Genomic DNA, 19,886 nt, shown 5'->3' on the forward strand with positions numbered 1-19,886 from the left:
GGAGAGATGAAAAAAAACAGCACAGGAAAGAAAAAATCACAGGAAAAAATTGGGACAAGAGATCATACAACTTACAGAGATATCACAGAAAAAGAAGAAAAATACAAAGTTATCGAAAGGTCACAAAGAAAAAAGACTAAACAAAAAGAAAAGACTAAACATAAACCGCATCGGAAACACTCACATCCACTTGGTTTTCGTAGCAGAAGTAATCGTAGACGAGAGATCCGAGACGTGGCATTGATTCGATGTCGATTGAAGCATCCAAGTCCAGCTCTTCGTATTCGATAACTGGAGGCATCAGAGCAAAGAAATCGACAAATTCTTTTTGTTTCTTTTCCGGAGAGATGACAGTGGAATATGACAATGGAGTGATGGTTGATATTCCTGATTCCAGAGACGGGCACGTTTTGAATCCACGTCGAAGTGTCATGAATCGACGGAGGACGAAGTAGAAGAGGCAGAAGGAAAGAATAGTGAAGATGATGAGAAGAATGATAGCAATCAAAGGCAAACGATGAGTATAGATGAACGATTCTGGAGCGAGGGTTGTCTGAAAATATGGAATTTTGATGCAGGAAAGATGAAAAGATTTGAATCACAATAATCTCAATAATGGAATGAAAACTAACCGGTTGTGGAGTGGTGGTTGGTGGTGGACAATACGGGCATTCTGTATCCACTTTCAGAAGAACTTTTGCAGTGAAACACTGGGAATTAATGACAACAACTCTTGTGGAAAGACGCTCCATGACATCGATTGATGACTGATTGAAGACGACTTTCGGGTGAAATCCTTCATCACATTTTGCAACGAGACCGAATGGATTCAATGGATTACTTCCTTCGACTTGGACAGAAACACGGATTGAATCGATTGAACCATGCCATTGACTAATGAATGTTGGATTTCCGGTCTGAAATCAAGATATAATCAGCAAACTAGATATAAATAATGTTGTTTAAAACTTACCGAGTTGAGAATCTCCTGAATTTGCCAAGCACGTGAAGCGAATTGAGTTGGTTGATTGATATTAGTAGAGATTCTGAGAGATGGATTCGAACAAGCTTGGGATTGATTCCAGAAGGCGGCACACTGATCACGAACTTTGAATTCAGTGAGAACACTTGTCACCCAGAATTGATCATTTCCAGAGACGATAGTGAAAATGGAAGCGAGAAGGAAGAAGAGACGAGTAGACATGACGACTACAATGAGGTAAGACTGAAATGAGAAATGGTTAGAGCAGTGGGTAGACACATATGGGCGGAGTCAGAGAAAGGAGGCGTGGTCGTAAAAGGAAGGGGTCCTGGGAAAACGGAACGGAAGGGTAGAGACGCGGCATGGGAATGAAAAGATGCCAGATGTGAAAAGAGGGGTTGTAAAAAGATTGAAGTAAGTTGGGATTGAAAAAATGAAGTACATAGAAATATAATACTGTCTAGACTAGGAATAGAAGTAGAAGACTAGAGTCTTTTGGGTTATTGATGTTATGATTTTGGGTCATACATCACTAGGATTACCACAATGATGAATTAATAACAATCCCAGGAAGGCCAACATTTAGATGTAAAATGTATATCCACCTTCATAAGATTCTCATTCGTAAATAACCTACTTTCTCATAAAAACAATGTACAATAAACTTGGGACACCGACTGAAATGATGCGATGAGCGAGTCAATAAGGAAGTCTTCCGGAGCCATCTGCACTGACAATGTGAAGATGATGTTGCAATTTATGACTGACGGATGAGAAATGTGGTGATCGCAGAACATAAAACTGTCATCAAATGAGTATACCGGAAGTGAGAACGTGTAAATTAGAGTGAGTGTGAATTAACTATCAACCTTTTTTGCACTGTTTTTTACTATCGAAGATATTAATCTCGAATCGTAAAGCTCATAAGGATGACGTAAATTCGTAAAAGTAGATGATAGATGATGACAATGATTATTATACATATCAAGATATCTGATCAGTAAATAATGCTAAAAAGTGATTTCATCGTACGAATCAATTATATTTAATCCTTTCTAAACCTGAGAAACCACTTGGAAAAAACAAAGAACTCGGAATAACAACGAGTCAATTTGGGGTTTCAGCCTAGTTTTCAGCTCTCTCATATGAAGATCTCTACCAAGAAAGAACAGGTTGGCACATAACCAAAGCTATAAAAGACGCAAAGACCACACGAGAACCAACACAACTGACTTGCTCTCTATGTTAGGTACTGTGATGATAGCATTCCAATTAGGTGATCAATCATTTGTCGTTCTTTTTTCTCTGTGTTGCATCATGAGATTCATCAAAAGATTGCCTTCTGGAGTCTTCTTCAATTCATCATTTTCTGTTGACACTTTCGTTTGACTGCACTTCGGAAGGTGTTGATTCTCGTGCTCACACTTTCAATCATCACGGATCTTTGAAAAAAAAGAGACTCCGGGAACATAAAGAAAGATGAAAGAATATGTTAGATGTCCAAGAATGATTTGTGTGATAGTATCAACTTTTCTATTGAATCACTGGAGTCGTACCCTTGAGTGCAACATGGAACCCTTCCTTGGTAGATCTAGATTATGAGATTGCACGTCATAATCATGATTTCGAAAAATTTATGAATCCATGTCGTTATTTACGAGCTGAGATTAGAAGAATAAAATGTTGGAGTGTTGGTGGAGGATCTAGTCGAAAAGAACCGTGACGAGGGGCTTCAGCTTGGGCACTACAGTAGAGATTTAGGATACAGTAACTCAATAGATGTTTTCATTTCCCCTGATGGCACCAGGAGTTGTTTATATTGAGATGGTTGCCCTTTCATTTCGTCTTTTTCTAGTCGGTGTCCCAGTTTTATTAGAGCAGGTTATACGAGCAGTATTTCATAAAATAATTTTAAAGTCTTGTGAAAGGAATATTATCGAAGTTATTGCAGTAGTTACAATCCACAATGAGATCTAGATCTGATCCTGAGTGAATAAACATTTTAATAAAATAAGTTGATTATCCAAAAAACGGATTAAACATTGTCTGTGTTGGATAACTGGAATCAACTGCAAAGCACCATGGGCATGCTCTCTGCTCTCTGGTACGGTATTCGTCACCTGAAAAATGGAAAACACAATTGTTATATTCCCTGGATTAACTCACCAGGTCGTCTGAATTGATTTTTATACCAATCTCCCCTCCCAGCATAATAATTATGGTACAGTGATGGAACAGGATTATTAGCTGGTTTCAGGTCTGCAAAAAAAACAAAATTTGAACTGCCGCTCAGAAAGGAGGTGTGAACACGACGGCGCAAAAGTACACACTCAGCGGAAAAATCTCTAACCTATTTTTTATCGCAATATTTTTTTCCCGCTAAACTTTTAACGAAAGCTGTTTTTATTTTCTTTGTTTTTAAATATTTTTTCTAAAAAAGATTAGCTCCTCATCTTTTTTACGAAATTTTTACGTGCCGTTCTGAATTCGTCTTCTAAATAGTCTTGATTGTCATACTTTAGTTTTTTTTTCAGTTCTTCTATTTTCGATCTGCTTTGAGGTATTTTTTTCTTTTTACTTTCCCATGAATAAAACTTACATTGCCCATTTGTCTCTCCGACTTGATAAGGCCCCACAATTGATCTTCTTGATGTTGGACCGACATTCACACCAAAAAGCGTATGCTGAACTGAGAAATAAGGGTTTTCAGAGTTGTCAAATTTATTACCCGTAGTTTAATGAGGTCATCAGCAACCGAGGCTCTTGAGCCGATGTCCACACCTGCTCCCTGACTATCCCATTCAACTAGTCCTCCTCTTCAATTTCTTGTGTATCCTTTTCAACTTTGTTTCTACAATCTCACCTATTATGCTTCCAAGCTTGAAATATTTTGTCTCTGGTACCTACTTCAAGCGCTCCATCGTCACGAGTTACATCTACCGTTGCCCCAATACTATGACCTATTTCGGTATCATCGTTTATTAGTGGGACTTTATGCTTTCTCAATAATCGAATGTCCACTCCGTTGTGATATCCATAAGTTGCTCCTTTCCTGTTGGTCAATCCGATCCTCTCTTCTTTCAAAACTTGAACTCTCGGACCAAGACATAGATTCTCCCTGATCCCCGGTGTTAAGCAAGTTATAGCAGATCTAAACAGTTTTTAAACCTTGAACACTTATTTTTTGCCTACCGTAAGGTGAAAGGAATATCGATTCCATCTTTAGTTGCAAGTGATGCTTGTCTTTTTAACCGAGTAAACTCGGAATTAGCAGAAGAAATCAGTAACAAAATTAGGAAAGAATAGAAATAAGCAACCAACACCGCCGTCATTGTACATGTGTGACCAATGATACAGAATTGCGTAACATTTTTGAAAGCGAATCTGCGTAAGAAACGGGTTCTTCTAGGTTTTCCAAGATATTATCTATCGTCCTAATTGTTTTTTTTCCTGTTCATTGTCGTGTTTCTGAGTGATAAAGGTCATCAAATTCACCAGAAACACTCATCATCTTGTGTCCACTTGTTCTCTTCTCAGTCGGTCATTATTTGTTTCTGGTTCGATTCTTCCTCCCACCTCAATCCGCTTTTCGGCTGACCTTCAGAAGCATTATCATTGTTGTCCGTTGTCATCTGAAGAATTGTGAATCTCGTGGAACACCGCGTGCCGACCATCGTTTCCGCATCGCATTGAGTGTCGGTCCGGCATATGTTTCTTTCTCGGTCCCAATTTTTATTTCCTGCAAACTTTTCGGTTGCAAGCTGTTTTGTTATGCATTTCACTATATTTCCTGCGGCAAGTCTGTGAATTTAACATTGTAAACTAGGCTCCCCTCGTCTTTATTTGTGAGCCTTTTCTTGATTTTTTGAATGCTTTGTTTGACTGAGCTTCAGTTATTTACAAGATTTAGTGAAGCTTGCTGTTTCTTCCCACTGAAGTTGGAGAATGGGTACGTAGTCAGTGTATTTTGAGTTCGGACAATTGGCAACCGGACGTTACCGGACGTTCGGCAAAGTTTTTTGGAAAAAAAGAAAATTTCTCGATACTTTTTTGAGAAATTTCTCAGGAAATTTCTCGAAGCGGCCTCGAAACCACACGCTGGCAGTATGAACTCCAACTTCAGAACTTGAATCTCCGCACCCTTTTTATGCTCAAACATGGCATATTTGCAAGTTTTACCTTCTGCTTTTTACTCATCTTTTGTGTTAACAAATGCTATCCTGGAAAAACCACTTCTTTCCTCTTTCATTCCTTGTCTTTTCGGCGCCCCAAATCCCATGGATAGTTTTCCATACGACATGTTTTTTCTCTCTCATTTAACAACGTGGTGGTTGCTTTTTCCATTAACTTTGTCATCACTTACGCGCGCGATGGCCCCCTTCACAAGTAACGGACGGTTGGCCATAAAAGTACCGAGCAAGGTCAGACCAGAAAAAGAAGAGGGTCGTCGTGCATGCATACCTCTACACAAACAGTGTCGGTCAATTGTCGGCCGCTCGTGGTTCGGTCCGATTGACAAAGGATGAGAGAAGGAAACGCCATTGGCACTTTCCTGACAGTTTTTCTCTTTCTTCTTTACATTTCGACGTTCCTTTTCATTTTTTATCTTGAAGTTTGACAAGTGCGAGTGGCGGCAGTGAGCTAGTAATTCACTGTTTTTCATATCCGCGCGAGCGCCAATCTGTTCGCTTATCTCCGCGCCTAATGCTCGGCAGCACTCACTTCAGATCACTTATTGACACGACTAAAATTTGTCATTTCGTTTCGCCTCCATCTCTCATAAATTATGTGCTCCAAGTTGTCCAGTGGCATATGCAATGAAGAGCAAGCATAGCTAACCCAACATCTTGCGCAGCTGCCAATGACTCAACCATTTTTTTGGGTAACACTTTGAATAAGCTTGACATTTTGTTAGAAAGGTCACCTTACACAAAATGCTCCTTCTTTTGTCATAATTTGAGAATTTTACAAATTCTGTAAACTATCTGACGGTCAGTTTTCTGTTTTCATTCAAAATTTCTTTGAAAACTGGTTCAATTTGGAAAAGTATTCTTAAGAAATACTGAATGTATACTCACCTTCAACACATTACATCTCATTGACTCCCACTGGAGAAATCCCCTTCAGTATGCTCATTAATATGGCTCTTCTTCCATTTCTGTGTAACACTTGACAAATTGACCAAGTGGAATGGGAATCCTGGTAAAGAATCCGAAAATGTAATTGGATAACCACCTTCCTTTCCCATCTTTCATTTCTCTTTCAGTGAATTCTCACAAGACATCTTCTTCATTATTTGTTTTGAATTCAAATACTCTATGGTCCCATCCACTCTCAATTTCTCTGTATTGTGTATTGTATTTTTTTCCTTTCTTTTTTTCCTTATGTATTTTTTCTCGAGTCAATCCCAATCATTCGCCTATCTTCTCAATTTTGCAGATAAAAAGACGCAAAGCAAATAGGTGAGAAACGAAACGAGACGAAAGTGTTGATTGGTTAGTTACTTTCTACTTTTCTCTCACCACTTGAAAACTGATTTCACTCAATGCTCACTTTCGCAGGTCGATTGCTCATGTCAGCTTCATCCACATCATCATCGACATCGTGTTCACAAGAAGACGGCGGAGTACCGTCTGATTGCTGTAAAGACGGTGACGAGGGAGACTCCACGTTAAAGAAGCGAATGCAACAGTATGGAAGTGTCGGGGCGTATGCAAACTCTACAATTTCAACCCTCGATCGAGTAAGTAACACTAGAACTCGTGTTCATTTGGAAAGTACTTTAAAGTTCTTAAAATCTTTAGGTAGATGTAGTCAGCCAACATAACTTTTTCAGAACTCATAAACTACATTCAATGTGACGACTAAGTTTTATTGAAAATTAAACCGAATTAATATTGAAAATTAAATTTCGAATTCCGTGAAGTTAATTTCAATGTTCCCTCATAATGTTGTCCTTTACACAAACTTTTTCTTTTCAGAGTCAATACCAATCACTCCCGCTAAATGGAACTCGTAGAGTTACTGTACAGTTTGGACACATGAAAATTGTGGTTCCCTGGAAGGAGTCCGTAAGTAGCTTTTTTAGTTTTGACACTCCTGAATTCTGAATTATTTTTTTAGGATCTAACAGTGGGACAGTTAGCCGAAGCAGCACTAACTCGTTATAAAAAGGCAAAGGGATTTGTGAGTTTTCATTTCAATTAGAGTAGAAAGATTTTATCATTTGAGAGATGGTCATTTTGAGTGAATAAACTGACCTGGGTTCTTGAATAGTTTCCCATGAACACATCAGATGGAAGCTCTATAATAAAACCAACATGACTCTTCTTCCCCTTTTTTCCTATTATTCAATCCCGAAAACTATGGGTTAATTCGACTGAGAACAAGGCCGATGCGGCGGCATGATGCGGAATAGCCTTCCCGCATATGTGGTCTTTTCACTCTTCCGTTTTCCGAAAATAAGCAAAACGAGAAAAGAGTAAATGGTTTCAAGAGAAGAGACACACAAACGCTGTTTTCTGCATCTCTGTGGTTGGCACATTGTAAATAATACGCCTGTAGTTTTTATTTCTCTTTTCTGTGTGACTGTCAAAAACTCTCCCACCGATTCACGAACTCTGATGCTCTTTTGCTTCCTTCAAATTGAAGGCAATTTTCTTTTTCGTCAGTGCTCTATTTTTTCACAATTTCTCACTAATCTCACAATTTACATTCCAAGATTAATTTCCAAAGTGGAATCGAGAGAAATTTCTCCACAAGTCCAAAGTGAATTTGACTTTAATCGGTGCGAATTCCGGACGATGGTCGTCGTCGCATCCGCGATTTTGCAATAAACGGATTGATTTCGACGCGCTTCGTAGATTTTTGTTTATATAACATGCATCTCACTTCTCTACCGACCAGGCGGATTTCGTACGAATCTTCTTCGTCTCTTCATCATCGTTCATCGCTTGTTCTCCTTTTTACGCAGTAAATTTTTTCACGACGAACGAGATGGCCTCCCCTCATAGTGTGATCTCAGTCTGATAAGAATGCTGTCTCCAGGTTTAGATTTGTGGGTGGTTGTGGTGGTATTTGTCTTGTTGATTTAGATTTATTTTCCTCCGGCGGAATCAGCTTTAAATTAGACAGAATAGGAATGTAAGTGGTAGTAAGTGATAGTGACTCATATATTACGAGTTAGGAAGAAATGTTATGATAGGAAAGGTGGCGCCGATTACCGCCTACACTGATACGACGAACATGGAATGCTTCAATTCATTCGAACCCTTTCAATTCACATGTTCAATGTTTAATTCAATTCAATCACATATCTTTTATTTCCCGTGATTGTACGACAATGCAATCTTCCTTTTCTTCTGAGTGCTCTGTCGAAATTTTCACTTTAATATTTTCCTCGTCTGCTCTGAAAAAAAGACATGCCGTCTCTTCCCACTTTCCTATGTCAAAACATCTCATATCTCATGCTATCCACTTTTGCCGCCACTTCTTCTCCAAATCATCCCGTTTTTACTTCTCTTCTCAAGTAGGCGCTTCTTTCTGTCGTTACCAACCGAAAAAAAAACAGCTGATAAACAGCAGTGTTGTTCAGTAGAACACACATAAACATACAAACAAAATGTACAACAACTCGACATCACTTGAACATCTTCCATCATTTTCAGGTGATAAGAAAGTGACACAGACGGAAAAGGGGTTTTGTAAAAGTGTGTATACCACCCATCATCTCCATATGTATTTCTATTTGTCGTTCGCTTCGCCGTGTCGATCGTCATTTGCCGCTCCTTTCTTTATCATTTAGATATCAACCCCACATGCCCTTGTGCAACCTCCTCTGATCTAGGTTACTTGTAGATGAAGCATTCTTTGAGATGGCATAGAGAGCACACAACATTGTGAGTGAGTCATTCATGAATGTGAATTCTCCTCTTGTACATACACAGCCATAACATCCTCATACAGAGTTCACACGGGTTATTTCTCGGCTCTGCGTATTTCGCATAGCAGTCGGAAGGTCCAAAAACGTCATAAAATAGGCTCATAAAAGAATACTGTAGCTGAGGGCATGACCACTCGAAAACTACTACATTCTTCCGCTTTTTGTCGTATTTACTTTCTGTTCGTTTCCTCTCCTGTTGTTCTTTTTCACTTTTTCTTTTCTCATTACATCATGTTCTTCTTTTTAAAACATCTGACCTCCTCTCTCGTTTGAAGAATGAAAATTCAGAACATCTGTGCTCCGTACCAGCCGGCTGAAGCATTCTTTGTTCTCATCAATTGTTCACCTCTTTTCGTTGAAACATATATGTGGTATCAGTTTGCAGTTCACACAGTTTTAACGTGAAATTTGAATACATTGTTTTTGTATTATTGTCATCGCTCTCGGGTATAATGCTATTATTTTCTGGCATGGAAACTCTGTCGAAAACAAGTTTGTGTTCGTTTACCCTCAACGTCAATCGAAAAATTAGTTAGAAAAACGAGAAGATTGGATTAGAATCGTGTACATACTTCTGTTTTTTGTTTGAAAGATTCATTCAAATCTTCGAATTCAGAACATAACACTCATGTTAATGCTTGCTTCCTGTCGTCTAATGAGTCGGCTTATATCTTGTCATTACAAGGTACTGTCTCAATAATCTCGCAACATCTGCTCTTCCACATCTCTACCGTATCCGCCTTCCTCTCGCTCTCTCTCTTTTACAGGCTCTTTGCCGCATTTCTTCCCTTTTTCATCTCGCTATGCATTGTTCGTCAGACCTTTTTCCACTCTTTTCACCTGCGCAGGTGTATGAACAATTTCGGAAATAGTAAAGGTGTTTGGAGAGACGCAGATGAATTGCGCGCAATGACCATGCTCTCTTTTGCCTCGATAGAACGTGCCGGAGAGAAGAAAGAAAGAAAGAGATGGAGGACATCGACCTCCTCGGAGAGAAAAAGAGACTACCAAATACAGGCGAAGGTATTTGTTATAGTATTTATTAATCACGGACGGATTCATTCCATTCATCTTCCTTGCTCCGTTCATTCTCGTTTGCTCTCTTTACATTATTTGGCAAGGTGTCCTTTGCTTTACTTCCTCTTTCTCTTTATATTTTCTTTTCTTATTCCTTCTTCCTCTCTTTGGTATTGTTGCTCTCTCCATCTCTCTTCCTGTTATACTTTTGTTTGGTTTCGCAATACATCAATCATTCCTACTGTAGAGCTGTAATTTCAGCATCAAAGCAGATGCATACCGGTGGTCGTAGTCGGTATGACTCTTCAGTCATTCCGCCACCACCACCCTATCATTTTAACCACGTGCACACTCCACCGCAACGTGTAATTCATCAAACACATAGAAGTCGTGATCCACCAGTTTATTCACCCAATATGACCACCACAAATGATAATGTTACGGTTAGTAATTTTCGTACCTTTTTCTTAAATTTCAGGGTAGTAATGATCGCATTCGAGTGCACCGTTTAGAGTGTGCATCAGACGGCGGAATTCTGGATATGGATGATGTTTTAGAAGAAGTTTTTGATTTGAATTATGACCAGGTTTGCCTGCTAAAGCGATATTCGAGATCTTTATATTCAAAATGATTTATATTTTCTTGAATATATTTTTCAGATACTAGCTATAACCGATGAAGCGAATGGGGGGACAACAACTCCCACTTACTCACAAATTCAAAAACAGCAACACCATTACGCACAACCTCTTCCGTATTCGAGGAAGTTTGAAGGTCCTTCCACTCCAATTGCCAGTGCATTCGGTATGTTTTATTTGGTAAATCTAGAATCAGGAAACAGAAAGCTCTTAAAAGATTTCCAATTTTTTAAATTTAATAATTTCAGGAAGCGTGACAGTCAATAATCAAGCCCACCGGTCTTCTTCTCCTTTTAATGTAGGATTTGCTCGTGCCACTACTCGAGATCTACCGATCCCACCATCGTCAAAAGATCGCCGAGACTCGGTTGTGGAGGTGAGCAGTTTCGAGAACATTCCCCAATCAGGACTCCGAGTGTCAGTTACCACTCCAAAAAGTGATGCTAGGTTACTCAATGAACCGATTTTACGATCTTCGCTGAGAACAGAAGCATCAGGAAGTCGAGCTGACGATTCAACACCAACGAAACATTCGAGAGTAACGCTGAGTCCAGAAGTCGAGAAAAGGCTCGCTGAGCAAGAAGGAGAAGAGCGAAGAAGTGAAAGAAGAAAGTATGAGAAAAACGGCGGTCGATTCAATCGGGGATCTGATCGAAAATCAAGAATCACGGATGCTCTCTTAGACGCTAGAGATCGAATCGCAGATCAACTTGAGAATGAGGTCGAAGAGAAGAAGGTTCATAGTGTGAGAGGACGAATTGAGCAAGGACCTTTGCCAGGAACTACATTGATTACATTTCTGCCTGTTGGAGATAAAGAAAACGATCTCTCGAAGCAAATGGGAATTGAAGTGAATGCTGTGTTCGATGAATCTTCAGAGATCCCAAGTACATCTGAACCTTGTATACTGAATTCAATTCAAGTTATGAAAATAGAAGAAGGTGGGAGAGTTGGAAAAGATGGAAGGATTCGAGTTGGAGATTGTATTCTGGCGATTGATGGAAAGTTTGTGGATCAAATGTCTATAATTCGGGCTCGTGCTTCAATCTCTGAATTGGCGTCTATCAACCGTCCTATCGCTCTGGTTATAAATCGTACGTTGGACTCTTTCCTAGAACAAGAATCTGCTAAACCTATTCAATCTGCTTTACAACAAGCTAATACACAATATATTGGTCATACAACAGTAGTTGAACTTGTTAAAAGTGAGTTTATTTCATCTGAAACTCTGTCGCAACATTCGTTTTCAGGTGCCAAAGGATTTGGTTTCACTGTGACTGGTAGAGAAACTTCGAAAGGAGAACGATTATTCTATATAGGAACTGTCAAACCATACGGAGTAGCTCTTGGTCATCTGAAATCTGGTGATCGTCTTCTCGAAATCAATGGAACCCCAACAGGACAATTCACACAGTTGGAAATTGTGGAGAAGTTGAAAGAGACTATGGTGGGGGCCAAAATAAAGTTTCTCGTCGCGAGAGTGTCCCAAACTAACTCGGTCATGAATTCTTCTTCCTCTTCTGAAAATAAAGAAAACGAAGGAACTCCTAAAAACGAAGAGGAAAAGAGTGCTCCTCAGAAACTTCCTCTCCCAGCACTAATGACACCTCCAGTGCCGAAAGAATCGCCGTCACCGTCTTCTAATCCTCGTTTCGATATTGTAATTCCATTCATCAATGGATCTAGTTCAGCCGGATTGGGTGTGAGCCTGAAAGCCAGAGTATCGAAGAAGTCAAATGGTACCAAAGTAGATTGTGGTATTTTCATCAAAAACGTGATGCATGGTGGAGCTGCTTTCAAAGAAGGAGGATTACGAGTTGATGATCGAATAATCGGAGTTGAAGATATAAATTTGGAATCGTTCAACAACATGGAAGCTCAAGCAGCTCTATCAAAAAAGTTGAAAGAAGTAGGAATGGTGAGGTCGAGTGTGAGGCTGACTATTCTTCGAGACAATGACTATCATCCTGGACATATTTCAAGAGATCTGTCTCGTATCACAGTAGATGCATCATCTCCATCTCCTTCATCACGAATGTCATCCCATACCGCTCCCGATTCTCTTCTCCAATCTCCACACACTCGAGCAACTTCATCTAGCGGACCTGATTCCTCGCATTCGAGACAATCTTCGTCCTCATCAGCTGTTCCAGCTCCTATCAGGCCGAATGAGCGTGATTCGATAATTTCCGATTCGACCAACAGGCACGATGAGTCGGAGCTTCCCGATACGGATCCATTTAATAGAGAAGGTCCAGGAAGAAAAAGTTTGAGCGAAAAGAGAGGAATGGGAGCAGCAGCTGATCCACAGCATATCAAGCTGTTCCAAGAGATAAAACATCAGAGACAGAATAGTGGTGAGTTCCTTTTATTCATTTTAAAGGGATGGAACCATTTCCAAAATATTTGATTTTTTATATGGATCGTCGTAGAATTTCTGGTAAAATTGGAAACCCTCTTGGAAGTAAATCGCCAAATCAGTCTAGAAGAAGTTAATCGCGAAAGATTCAAAAAAGACGATTCGTCGTGCACATTTCAAAGGAAAAAATTCTCGTCGTGCACATGAAACCGATTTTACCAGAAATTCTGAGTCAAACCATATAAAAATATCACACATTTTGAGAATAATTCTATCTCCCTCAATTCATTTTTCCGAGTGTTTTTGAGCTTTCGTTCTCCCCCTCTTCCTTATTTTCAAAGCTTTCTCACGCTTCTCCCCTTTACAGCGCCGACGTCTTCAACACAAAAGCGGAGCAAATCACAGCCGCGTTCTCTTTCTCAACGAAATTATCGTAGTCCGATGAAACTAGTGGATCTTCCTCAACCATCTGTTACTTCTACAGTGGCACAACATGTTCCACTTGACGATTCTGGTTGGTTTTAAATTTACAAGGATTAACAACTTCTGCTTTACTGGCATGAATTGGAACCCTGCTTTTCACAGAGATGATCCAACCTAATTTATTTAGCCCTTTTATAATTTTTCAAAAGGTTTATTTTCAGATATGCTTAATCGGCGATCGCAAAGCATGGAGAGTATCAATCGACCTGTGGAAAGCATCCTTCGTGGAACGGGTCAAATAAACCCAAGTACCTCATCGAAGGTTCAATTCATGCAGAATGCAAGTCCTGATCAACATCCATTCCCACCTGGTTCAGCATTGTTGCGATTGAAAAATGAGGAGAGTCGATCGAGGGATAAATCGAGACGGAAGAGTATGGGAAAGTGAGTGAATTGAATTATGAACCAACACTAACGAATCAAAAAGCCGTTTCAGTGCTATGAGAAACTTCTTCGGATTCGGAAGCAAATCGAGAGATGCTTCACCAGAGAAAGCCGTTGAATTGAGATCGGTCGAAAGACCGAAGTCAATTATAGATGAGCGGGGTGGAAAAGAACAACTAAAAACAACTACTGCACCGCCACCTCCTCCGCCACATCAAGGACCTCGTCGTGGAAGTGGAGGAAATGTATTCGTCGATTACGGAGAGCCATACGGTCTTATCCCACAGTACCCACACAACACGGTATGTTAACACGTTGGACCAGAAAAAACATTGTATGTGTGGATAGGATGGTGTTTCTATGAAGGGACTATTCACGTCCGAAAAAAACCGTTTTCAAATAACAAATAACTATTATATGTAGTAACTCAAAGAGAATGCTTAGATAAATAATAATAATAACATGTCGATTATTTAGTTTAATTTATGTTGTTTGGTTTTATCTAGAAATGTGTATTCAAACATAATTCAGACTAATCCATTTCAGTCGCAAATAATGGCTGCAACGGCCCCAGACGGTATCCGCCTAATTTCTTATACTAAGAATAATTCTCCGCCTCCTGGTATTTCTCCACATACAGTTCATCTTGGAAACTCAAAGTTTTACTCGAGTTATCGCGAACCATCGGTCACTCAACGGCCTAGGTACTAACGAAGATGCTTCACCGACTCAACCCGACAGTCACCCTTTTGTTCCGCCTGTGTTTTGTTTCGTTCTGTCTGTTTTTCCTGTTGTCCGGCTATACTCCACCACTAACAATCAAACCTTGCCACATAATTCCATAGATTCTGAATCAATTTATTCTAACTATCATCAATTCAGACTTCCGGATACGAGTCGTACGCCGACTCAGAGCTCTACGACCGGTATGCAGCCCATCGCTATTATCCGCGCAGGGGAATCGATGAAGACGAATACATCTACAGGCAACAGAGTAGTTCCTCGCTCAATCCATCGTCCTATGTCAACTATGGATTACCAGCGTAAGTAAAATTTCCATTCTTATTTGAATACCATTCAAATTTTTCAGATCTAATGCGTACCATGTCGATGCCAGAGTACCATCCAAAGCCAGCGGAAGTGTTTCAAAAACCACGATGCGTCGTGTCTTCCCGACCGAATACGAAGACGATTCCTATCAACACATCCCCCAGTCTTCGAGATATCAACAAGACGGCAGTGGGCGGGGCTCAGACTATCACCACATGTTCAACTCCTGGTTCGCGTATACAGGCGGCGGAGCAGTCGGCGCCGCTCCAGTCATCAAGTCGTCATACGGTCCATCGCCGGTCCGGATCGCAGCCGCTTCAGCCATCGAACGAGGAGAATCGTTCGCCGTTGAATCCGGTGGGGGTCCGCCGCCCCCGCCCATTGACCGTAGGGGACGGACCACTTCGGGTGGAGCAATTCCAACATCAACATCTGGACCATCCGGTTTCCATTCCTCGAAGGAGAAGTATGCGGATGCTAGATCTGGAAAATTCAACGGTGGCTCGACCAGACTCTTTATTCCTCGACACGGGGGTGGACTCAGCGCGGCAGCGTTCGCAACAAACTTCGGCAGCACCGAAGGATACGAGACGCGTGGAGGATCCGGCTCGCCGAGTCAATACCGCCGTAGAGACCAGGGACCGCCTCATCGTTTTCCCCAGTACTAGGTTGGTTTTTTAAAACAATTTGAATACAATTGTGTCGATATTCAAACTATTTTTAGATTCCCTATTGCTGCGTCCTCAATGCGTGTCACTTCTGTTGCAAAACCATTTGCAAATTCTGTAAACTTACGATCTGTATCTTCAAGTAATAAAGTCAATGATAGTTCATCAGCAAACGAACGAATCTCATTAAGGTTTGTTAGCTAATTTTTGAAAACGAAAAGAAAGTTAATTCATTTTCAGAGCTAGAAAGAAGCTTCATCGAGAAGCAGTAACCAGGAGCGAGTTCTTCTTGCCGTCGTATTCAAACGAGAATATCAAGCTGTTCAACAGCCTCCTTCCGCCATCTACATCGTCAATAATGAAAACAACCCCTTCCCCGACCACCACCAACGACTCAGTTACACCCCGAATACCTTGATTTCAGATACCTTAGCTTTAAACAATTTACTTCTTTATCAGAAATATATCCCACACTCACTTCCCAAACCGGTTCAGATGTTTGTGTAATCTAATTTATGTGTTCATGCCATAAGCCCGAAAATCTGAGGGCACTCGTTGTTTCAAGGTGCCTTAAAATTTCGAGATAACGTCCCTGTCGAATAGCCTCTGTGATTATTTGTTTCCAAAACGTAAATATATTGTTGTATTTAGTAGCCCCCAAATTAATTGCTCATGTTATCACCCACCCCTCATCCTGTTCTTTATTTTTTTTCTTGTTTTATAACGAATGTGCAAACTGATAATTGTCAGCTGAAATGAATGTTAATGTAAAATACTTTATCTTTTTTAATATCAAACGCAAAGAAGTCACAGAGCTCGTAACTTTCTGCCTACTATTAATTTGCTATATCGGGAAAAATTATGTGAGAAGCATTAAAGAAATGATTTTCGCATGATGAAAGCATCTGGAGGATCACATCGTTGATAATACTTTGGAACCATGCTTTCTATATTGAATCCTCTTTTTTTATAAAAACCAATGGCTTTTTTATTGGAAATCTGAAATATTGAAAATATGAAGTTTGGAAGGATTGAGTGCAAAAAAGCCTTACTTGTACATGGAGCATTGCATTCTGAAGATTCAGTGATTTGCACTTATCATGAACAAAATCCATCAGAAAGGAGCCAATTCCTGACTCTCTGTGCCGTGGATGAACTGAAAATTCATAGAAAGAATAAGAATATTTCTTCTCTTACGAACCTCCAAAACTTCTTATATACAATACTTGTCCCGTTTCGAAATTCTCTGGCTTTACAGCCACTATCGCAATAGCCTCTCCATTATGTATTATCACTCCGACTAGTTCATTATCCACGCATTCTTGATAAAATTTGTCACTGTATGACACAGGAAAAATACTCGTGACGAGAGTTCGAACTGTTTTCAGATTTTCTGGGGTTACTCGTTGTAATTTGAGACTGAATTTATTTTCCTGTTGAGATAGAGATTTTGTTGCCCCGTCTTCTTCCTCCTCCATCCGTCTTAAAAGTTTTCCGATAATTAATTAGTATAAGCAGATACACTAATAGTAATCACGATATTCATAGTTGTTGACTTTCAAAGAATACAAAAGGTTTCCAACAAAGGAAAAAGTATATAGTTTATTATATTCACATGCCATTGCTGGTTCATTTATACAGATTTTGTAGTTAAATTGCAGAATACATTTAATCACGGTTCTGATTGAAAACTCTTCCACTACTGGAAGTAAAAACAGGGGGCGGTGGCATCGTGTAAATATCAACTGTTTTTCGTTCTGACGCCGCTGGAACACTCGCTGGATTTCTCGCAGGAGTTTTCGGCAAAACAATTTTTGGTTTTAATGGTGTTTCTCCAGTTTCATCTTCATCGTCCAAGTCATCGAATTGTAATCGCCTGCGCTCATCGGATATGTTTATCATTGATATCTCTTAAATATATACAAAATTTAATTCAATAATTTATTTATAAACTTACCATGCCCGTTTAACACCGAATCATCTAAGCAGAAAGATTCAGGTTTGGGAACATTTTCTTTTTTTTCTTTTCTTGTTGACATTGCTAACGATGTATAAGTTGGTGGCTTCATTACGGGATCCATAGAAGGTGTCGGCCGATGAGCAGCATGATCTTTCATTGCAATCGTCGAACAACTGGATTCTGACAGCGGTAATTGCTTTTTGGATTCTGTTGGAATTGCAAAGACTGCTTTTTCAGTTTGGCGAGGGGGATTTAAAAAATCGATGTTGCCAGTTTTCAATAGGGTGTTCCTTTCTGAGAATCAATATAAACTTTCTCGGTGGTATTAGCGAGAAAAAACTTACTATTAGTTTCCTCAATTGCTTCGTTGAATTCAGTGTTTAATTTAGTCAGTTTTTGAGCAAGTTCACACTTTTTTCGTTTAAGTTGAACTTGTAGATTTAGAATCTCTAGATGATCTGATAAATAATCTTCCAATCCCTCACTTAGAGAAGTAGTAGTCTGAACATCGATTTGAGCGAAGTTCTGAAACCAAATTATATAAAACATTCCCGCGTTTTACTCGCAGAAAATGAACTCACTTTAAACTGCGACAGAGTCAATTTTTGGAGTAAAGCCGGTGACTGATCGATTTGAATCTCTTTAAACTTGCTCAAAAAGTGATTCAGTATCTGATTTAACTCTCCATCGTTCATTTTGGATTACTTGAAACTCTAGAGTATTGATGAAGTGAACAACTGCCAATAATCGTTGAAATTCAAAGATTCCCGCGTACGTTCCTGCCTGCGTAAATCGACACATAACATGTGCGCTCCATAGTGTATTGACTGAGGAGCGACTCATTCCTATGCTTTTGAGTGATACTGCACTGTCCTTCAGTTTGGTGAAGTTTTTTTCTGATTTTCCAAATTGAAGTTTAATTTTTGAAAGTTTCTGCAAATTTTTTTGTTGAAGATTGTTTGAGTTTCATAATTGTTTGAATTAATAATTATTGTTTTTCCAGGTAAACATCAAGGACTCCAGCTAACAAGAACAATGTCTGACGCAGGAGGGTACGGTTTTTCACTAAATCTTGCTAATTGGCACATAAACACGGAGGATTTTGAAGTCATAATTTTCTAGTCGTAGTGTGCTATAAAAACCGTTCTTCTGCCACACGGGTACTGGCCTACAAGCTGTATCGGTTCCAAAGTTGTTCGAACAATTATTAGTCATAGCTTCACGTGTAATACTAATTTCCAGTTTTCAATTTTGAATACGTTTAATTTCAGTTTTTCAGAGATGTTCAAGTGGCACCAGCCGCCATCGCTCAGGGTCCAATGGACAAGGAGCAAGCCTTGAGAGCTGTTCTTCGTGCTGCTCACCACGCCGATGGACTCGCCAAGGGACTCCACGAGACCTGCAAGGCTCTTGACAAGTGAGTTTGAAATAGTTGCAACTAAATTCCGATAGGCCCCACTTGCTTCTTCTATTAATCGCAGCTTTCATAAGTCTTGTGATGTTAAAAGGTGGTAGATGAGTCGTCCCTCTGCCACACGTGTACTGGCTTTATGCTGTATGAGTTCCAAAGATTTACGAACATTTTTTCAGGCGTGAGGCTCATTTCTGCGTTCTCGCTGAGAACTGTGACGAGCCACAATACGTCAAGCTCGTCGAGACCCTCTGCGCTGAGCACCAGATCCCGCTCATCAAGGTTGCCGATAAGAAGATCATCGGAGAGTACTGTGGACTCTGCAAGTATGACAAGGAAGGAAAGGCCCGCAAGGTCGTTGGATGCTCATCCGCCGTTGTCACCAACTGGGGAAATGAAGAGCAAGGACGTGCCATCCTCACCGATTACTTCAACTCCAAGAACTAATTTGTTCGTTGTTCCAATAAATTGTTATTGTTCCCTATCGCTCTTCTTTCAAACAATATCATACATACAATTTGTTAGGACTATATTTACTTGCAAGTTTAGAAAAGGATATCTTGAACGATCAGAAATTTTATTAGAATTACACTCTTATGGGCGATAAATAAGTTGGCTGGAGTTCAACCAGGTTTTTAAATTTGAAATAGTTCTCAGTTTGCACATTTTAAGCACTGCTGGTGAGAGTTCTATCCTAATTGACCGCTGAGCCAATCCCAGAAGGTTGTTTTCATTAAATCAACTGAAATATAAAGTATCATCCATGCATTAAACACAATTCTAGCTTTTTTTTTATGTTATTGTCGAAATAAAAAAAGTGATACCCGGTGTTTGCGGACTTAATGCTAATTTTAATAATTTTTCCACTAAGTCCGCAAACACCGGGTATCACTTCTTTTATTTCGACAATAGCTCGTATAGGTGAACAATTGTCTTTTCTGTCCGGTCAATTGTCGTGGCAAGTGAATCGATACCGTTTCGCGAAAGCGTGG

General features: G+C 39.8%; 7 protein-coding genes across 7 annotated transcripts; 3 read left to right on the forward strand and 4 right to left on the reverse strand.

The window, feature by feature from the left end:
- Window positions 1-154: 154 nt before the first annotated feature.
- On the reverse strand, window positions 155-1,204 carry GCK72_010589 (uncharacterized protein; the record flags this gene model as incomplete). The annotated part of the gene is made up of 3 exons (XM_003110929.2): window positions 155-553; window positions 633-917; window positions 974-1,204. 3 exons carry the CDS (start codon window positions 1,202-1,204, stop codon window positions 155-157), a joined length of 915 nt encoding a protein of 304 aa, XP_003110977.2.
- A 1,797-nt stretch (window positions 1,205-3,001) lies between these two features.
- GCK72_010590 (uncharacterized protein) lies at window positions 3,002-4,656 on the reverse strand (the record flags this gene model as incomplete). Its single annotated transcript, XM_053727944.1, has 6 exons — window positions 3,002-3,102; window positions 3,149-3,241; window positions 3,582-3,666; window positions 3,711-3,798; window positions 3,846-4,133; window positions 4,559-4,656. The coding sequence occupies 6 exons, from the start codon at window positions 4,654-4,656 to the stop codon at window positions 3,002-3,004; spliced, it is 753 nt and encodes a 250-aa protein (XP_053587521.1).
- Window positions 4,657-6,527: 1,871 nt separating this feature from the next.
- Window positions 6,528-7,189, forward strand: GCK72_010591 (uncharacterized protein; the record flags this gene model as incomplete). The annotated part of the gene is made up of 3 exons (XM_003110991.2): window positions 6,528-6,725; window positions 6,964-7,053; window positions 7,106-7,189. The coding sequence occupies 3 exons, from the start codon at window positions 6,528-6,530 to the stop codon at window positions 7,187-7,189; spliced, it is 372 nt and encodes a 123-aa protein (XP_003111039.2).
- A 3,024-nt stretch (window positions 7,190-10,213) lies between these two features.
- Window positions 10,214-15,941, forward strand: GCK72_010592 (uncharacterized protein; the record flags this gene model as incomplete). The annotated part of the gene is made up of 11 exons (XM_053727945.1): window positions 10,214-10,384; window positions 10,601-10,745; window positions 10,828-11,784; window positions 11,830-12,936; window positions 13,306-13,452; window positions 13,583-13,805; window positions 13,858-14,107; window positions 14,688-14,848; window positions 14,896-15,516; window positions 15,580-15,714; window positions 15,764-15,941. 11 exons carry the CDS (start codon window positions 10,214-10,216, stop codon window positions 15,939-15,941), a joined length of 4,095 nt encoding a protein of 1,364 aa, XP_053587522.1.
- GCK72_010593 (uncharacterized protein) lies at window positions 12,542-17,001 on the reverse strand (the record flags this gene model as incomplete). The annotated part of the gene is made up of 5 exons (XM_003110987.2): window positions 12,542-12,899; window positions 15,068-15,338; window positions 16,441-16,522; window positions 16,576-16,679; window positions 16,725-17,001. The coding sequence occupies 5 exons, from the start codon at window positions 16,999-17,001 to the stop codon at window positions 12,542-12,544; spliced, it is 1,092 nt and encodes a 363-aa protein (XP_003111035.2).
- Window positions 17,002-17,191: 190 nt separating this feature from the next.
- On the reverse strand, window positions 17,192-18,178 carry GCK72_010594 (uncharacterized protein; the record flags this gene model as incomplete). The annotated part of the gene is made up of 4 exons (XM_003110795.2): window positions 17,192-17,433; window positions 17,481-17,777; window positions 17,828-18,008; window positions 18,065-18,178. The coding sequence occupies 4 exons, from the start codon at window positions 18,176-18,178 to the stop codon at window positions 17,192-17,194; spliced, it is 834 nt and encodes a 277-aa protein (XP_003110843.2).
- A 340-nt stretch (window positions 18,179-18,518) lies between these two features.
- On the forward strand, window positions 18,519-19,341 carry GCK72_010595 (uncharacterized protein; the record flags this gene model as incomplete). Its single annotated transcript, XM_003110877.2, has 3 exons — window positions 18,519-18,535; window positions 18,763-18,900; window positions 19,074-19,341. 3 exons carry the CDS (start codon window positions 18,519-18,521, stop codon window positions 19,339-19,341), a joined length of 423 nt encoding a protein of 140 aa, XP_003110925.1.
- Window positions 19,342-19,886: the final 545 nt, after the last annotated feature.

The sequence above is a fragment of the Caenorhabditis remanei genome, chromosome III (genome assembly GCF_010183535.1).
Source record: "Caenorhabditis remanei strain PX506 chromosome III, whole genome shotgun sequence".
NCBI classification, from domain to species: domain Eukaryota; kingdom Metazoa; phylum Nematoda; class Chromadorea; order Rhabditida; family Rhabditidae; genus Caenorhabditis; species Caenorhabditis remanei.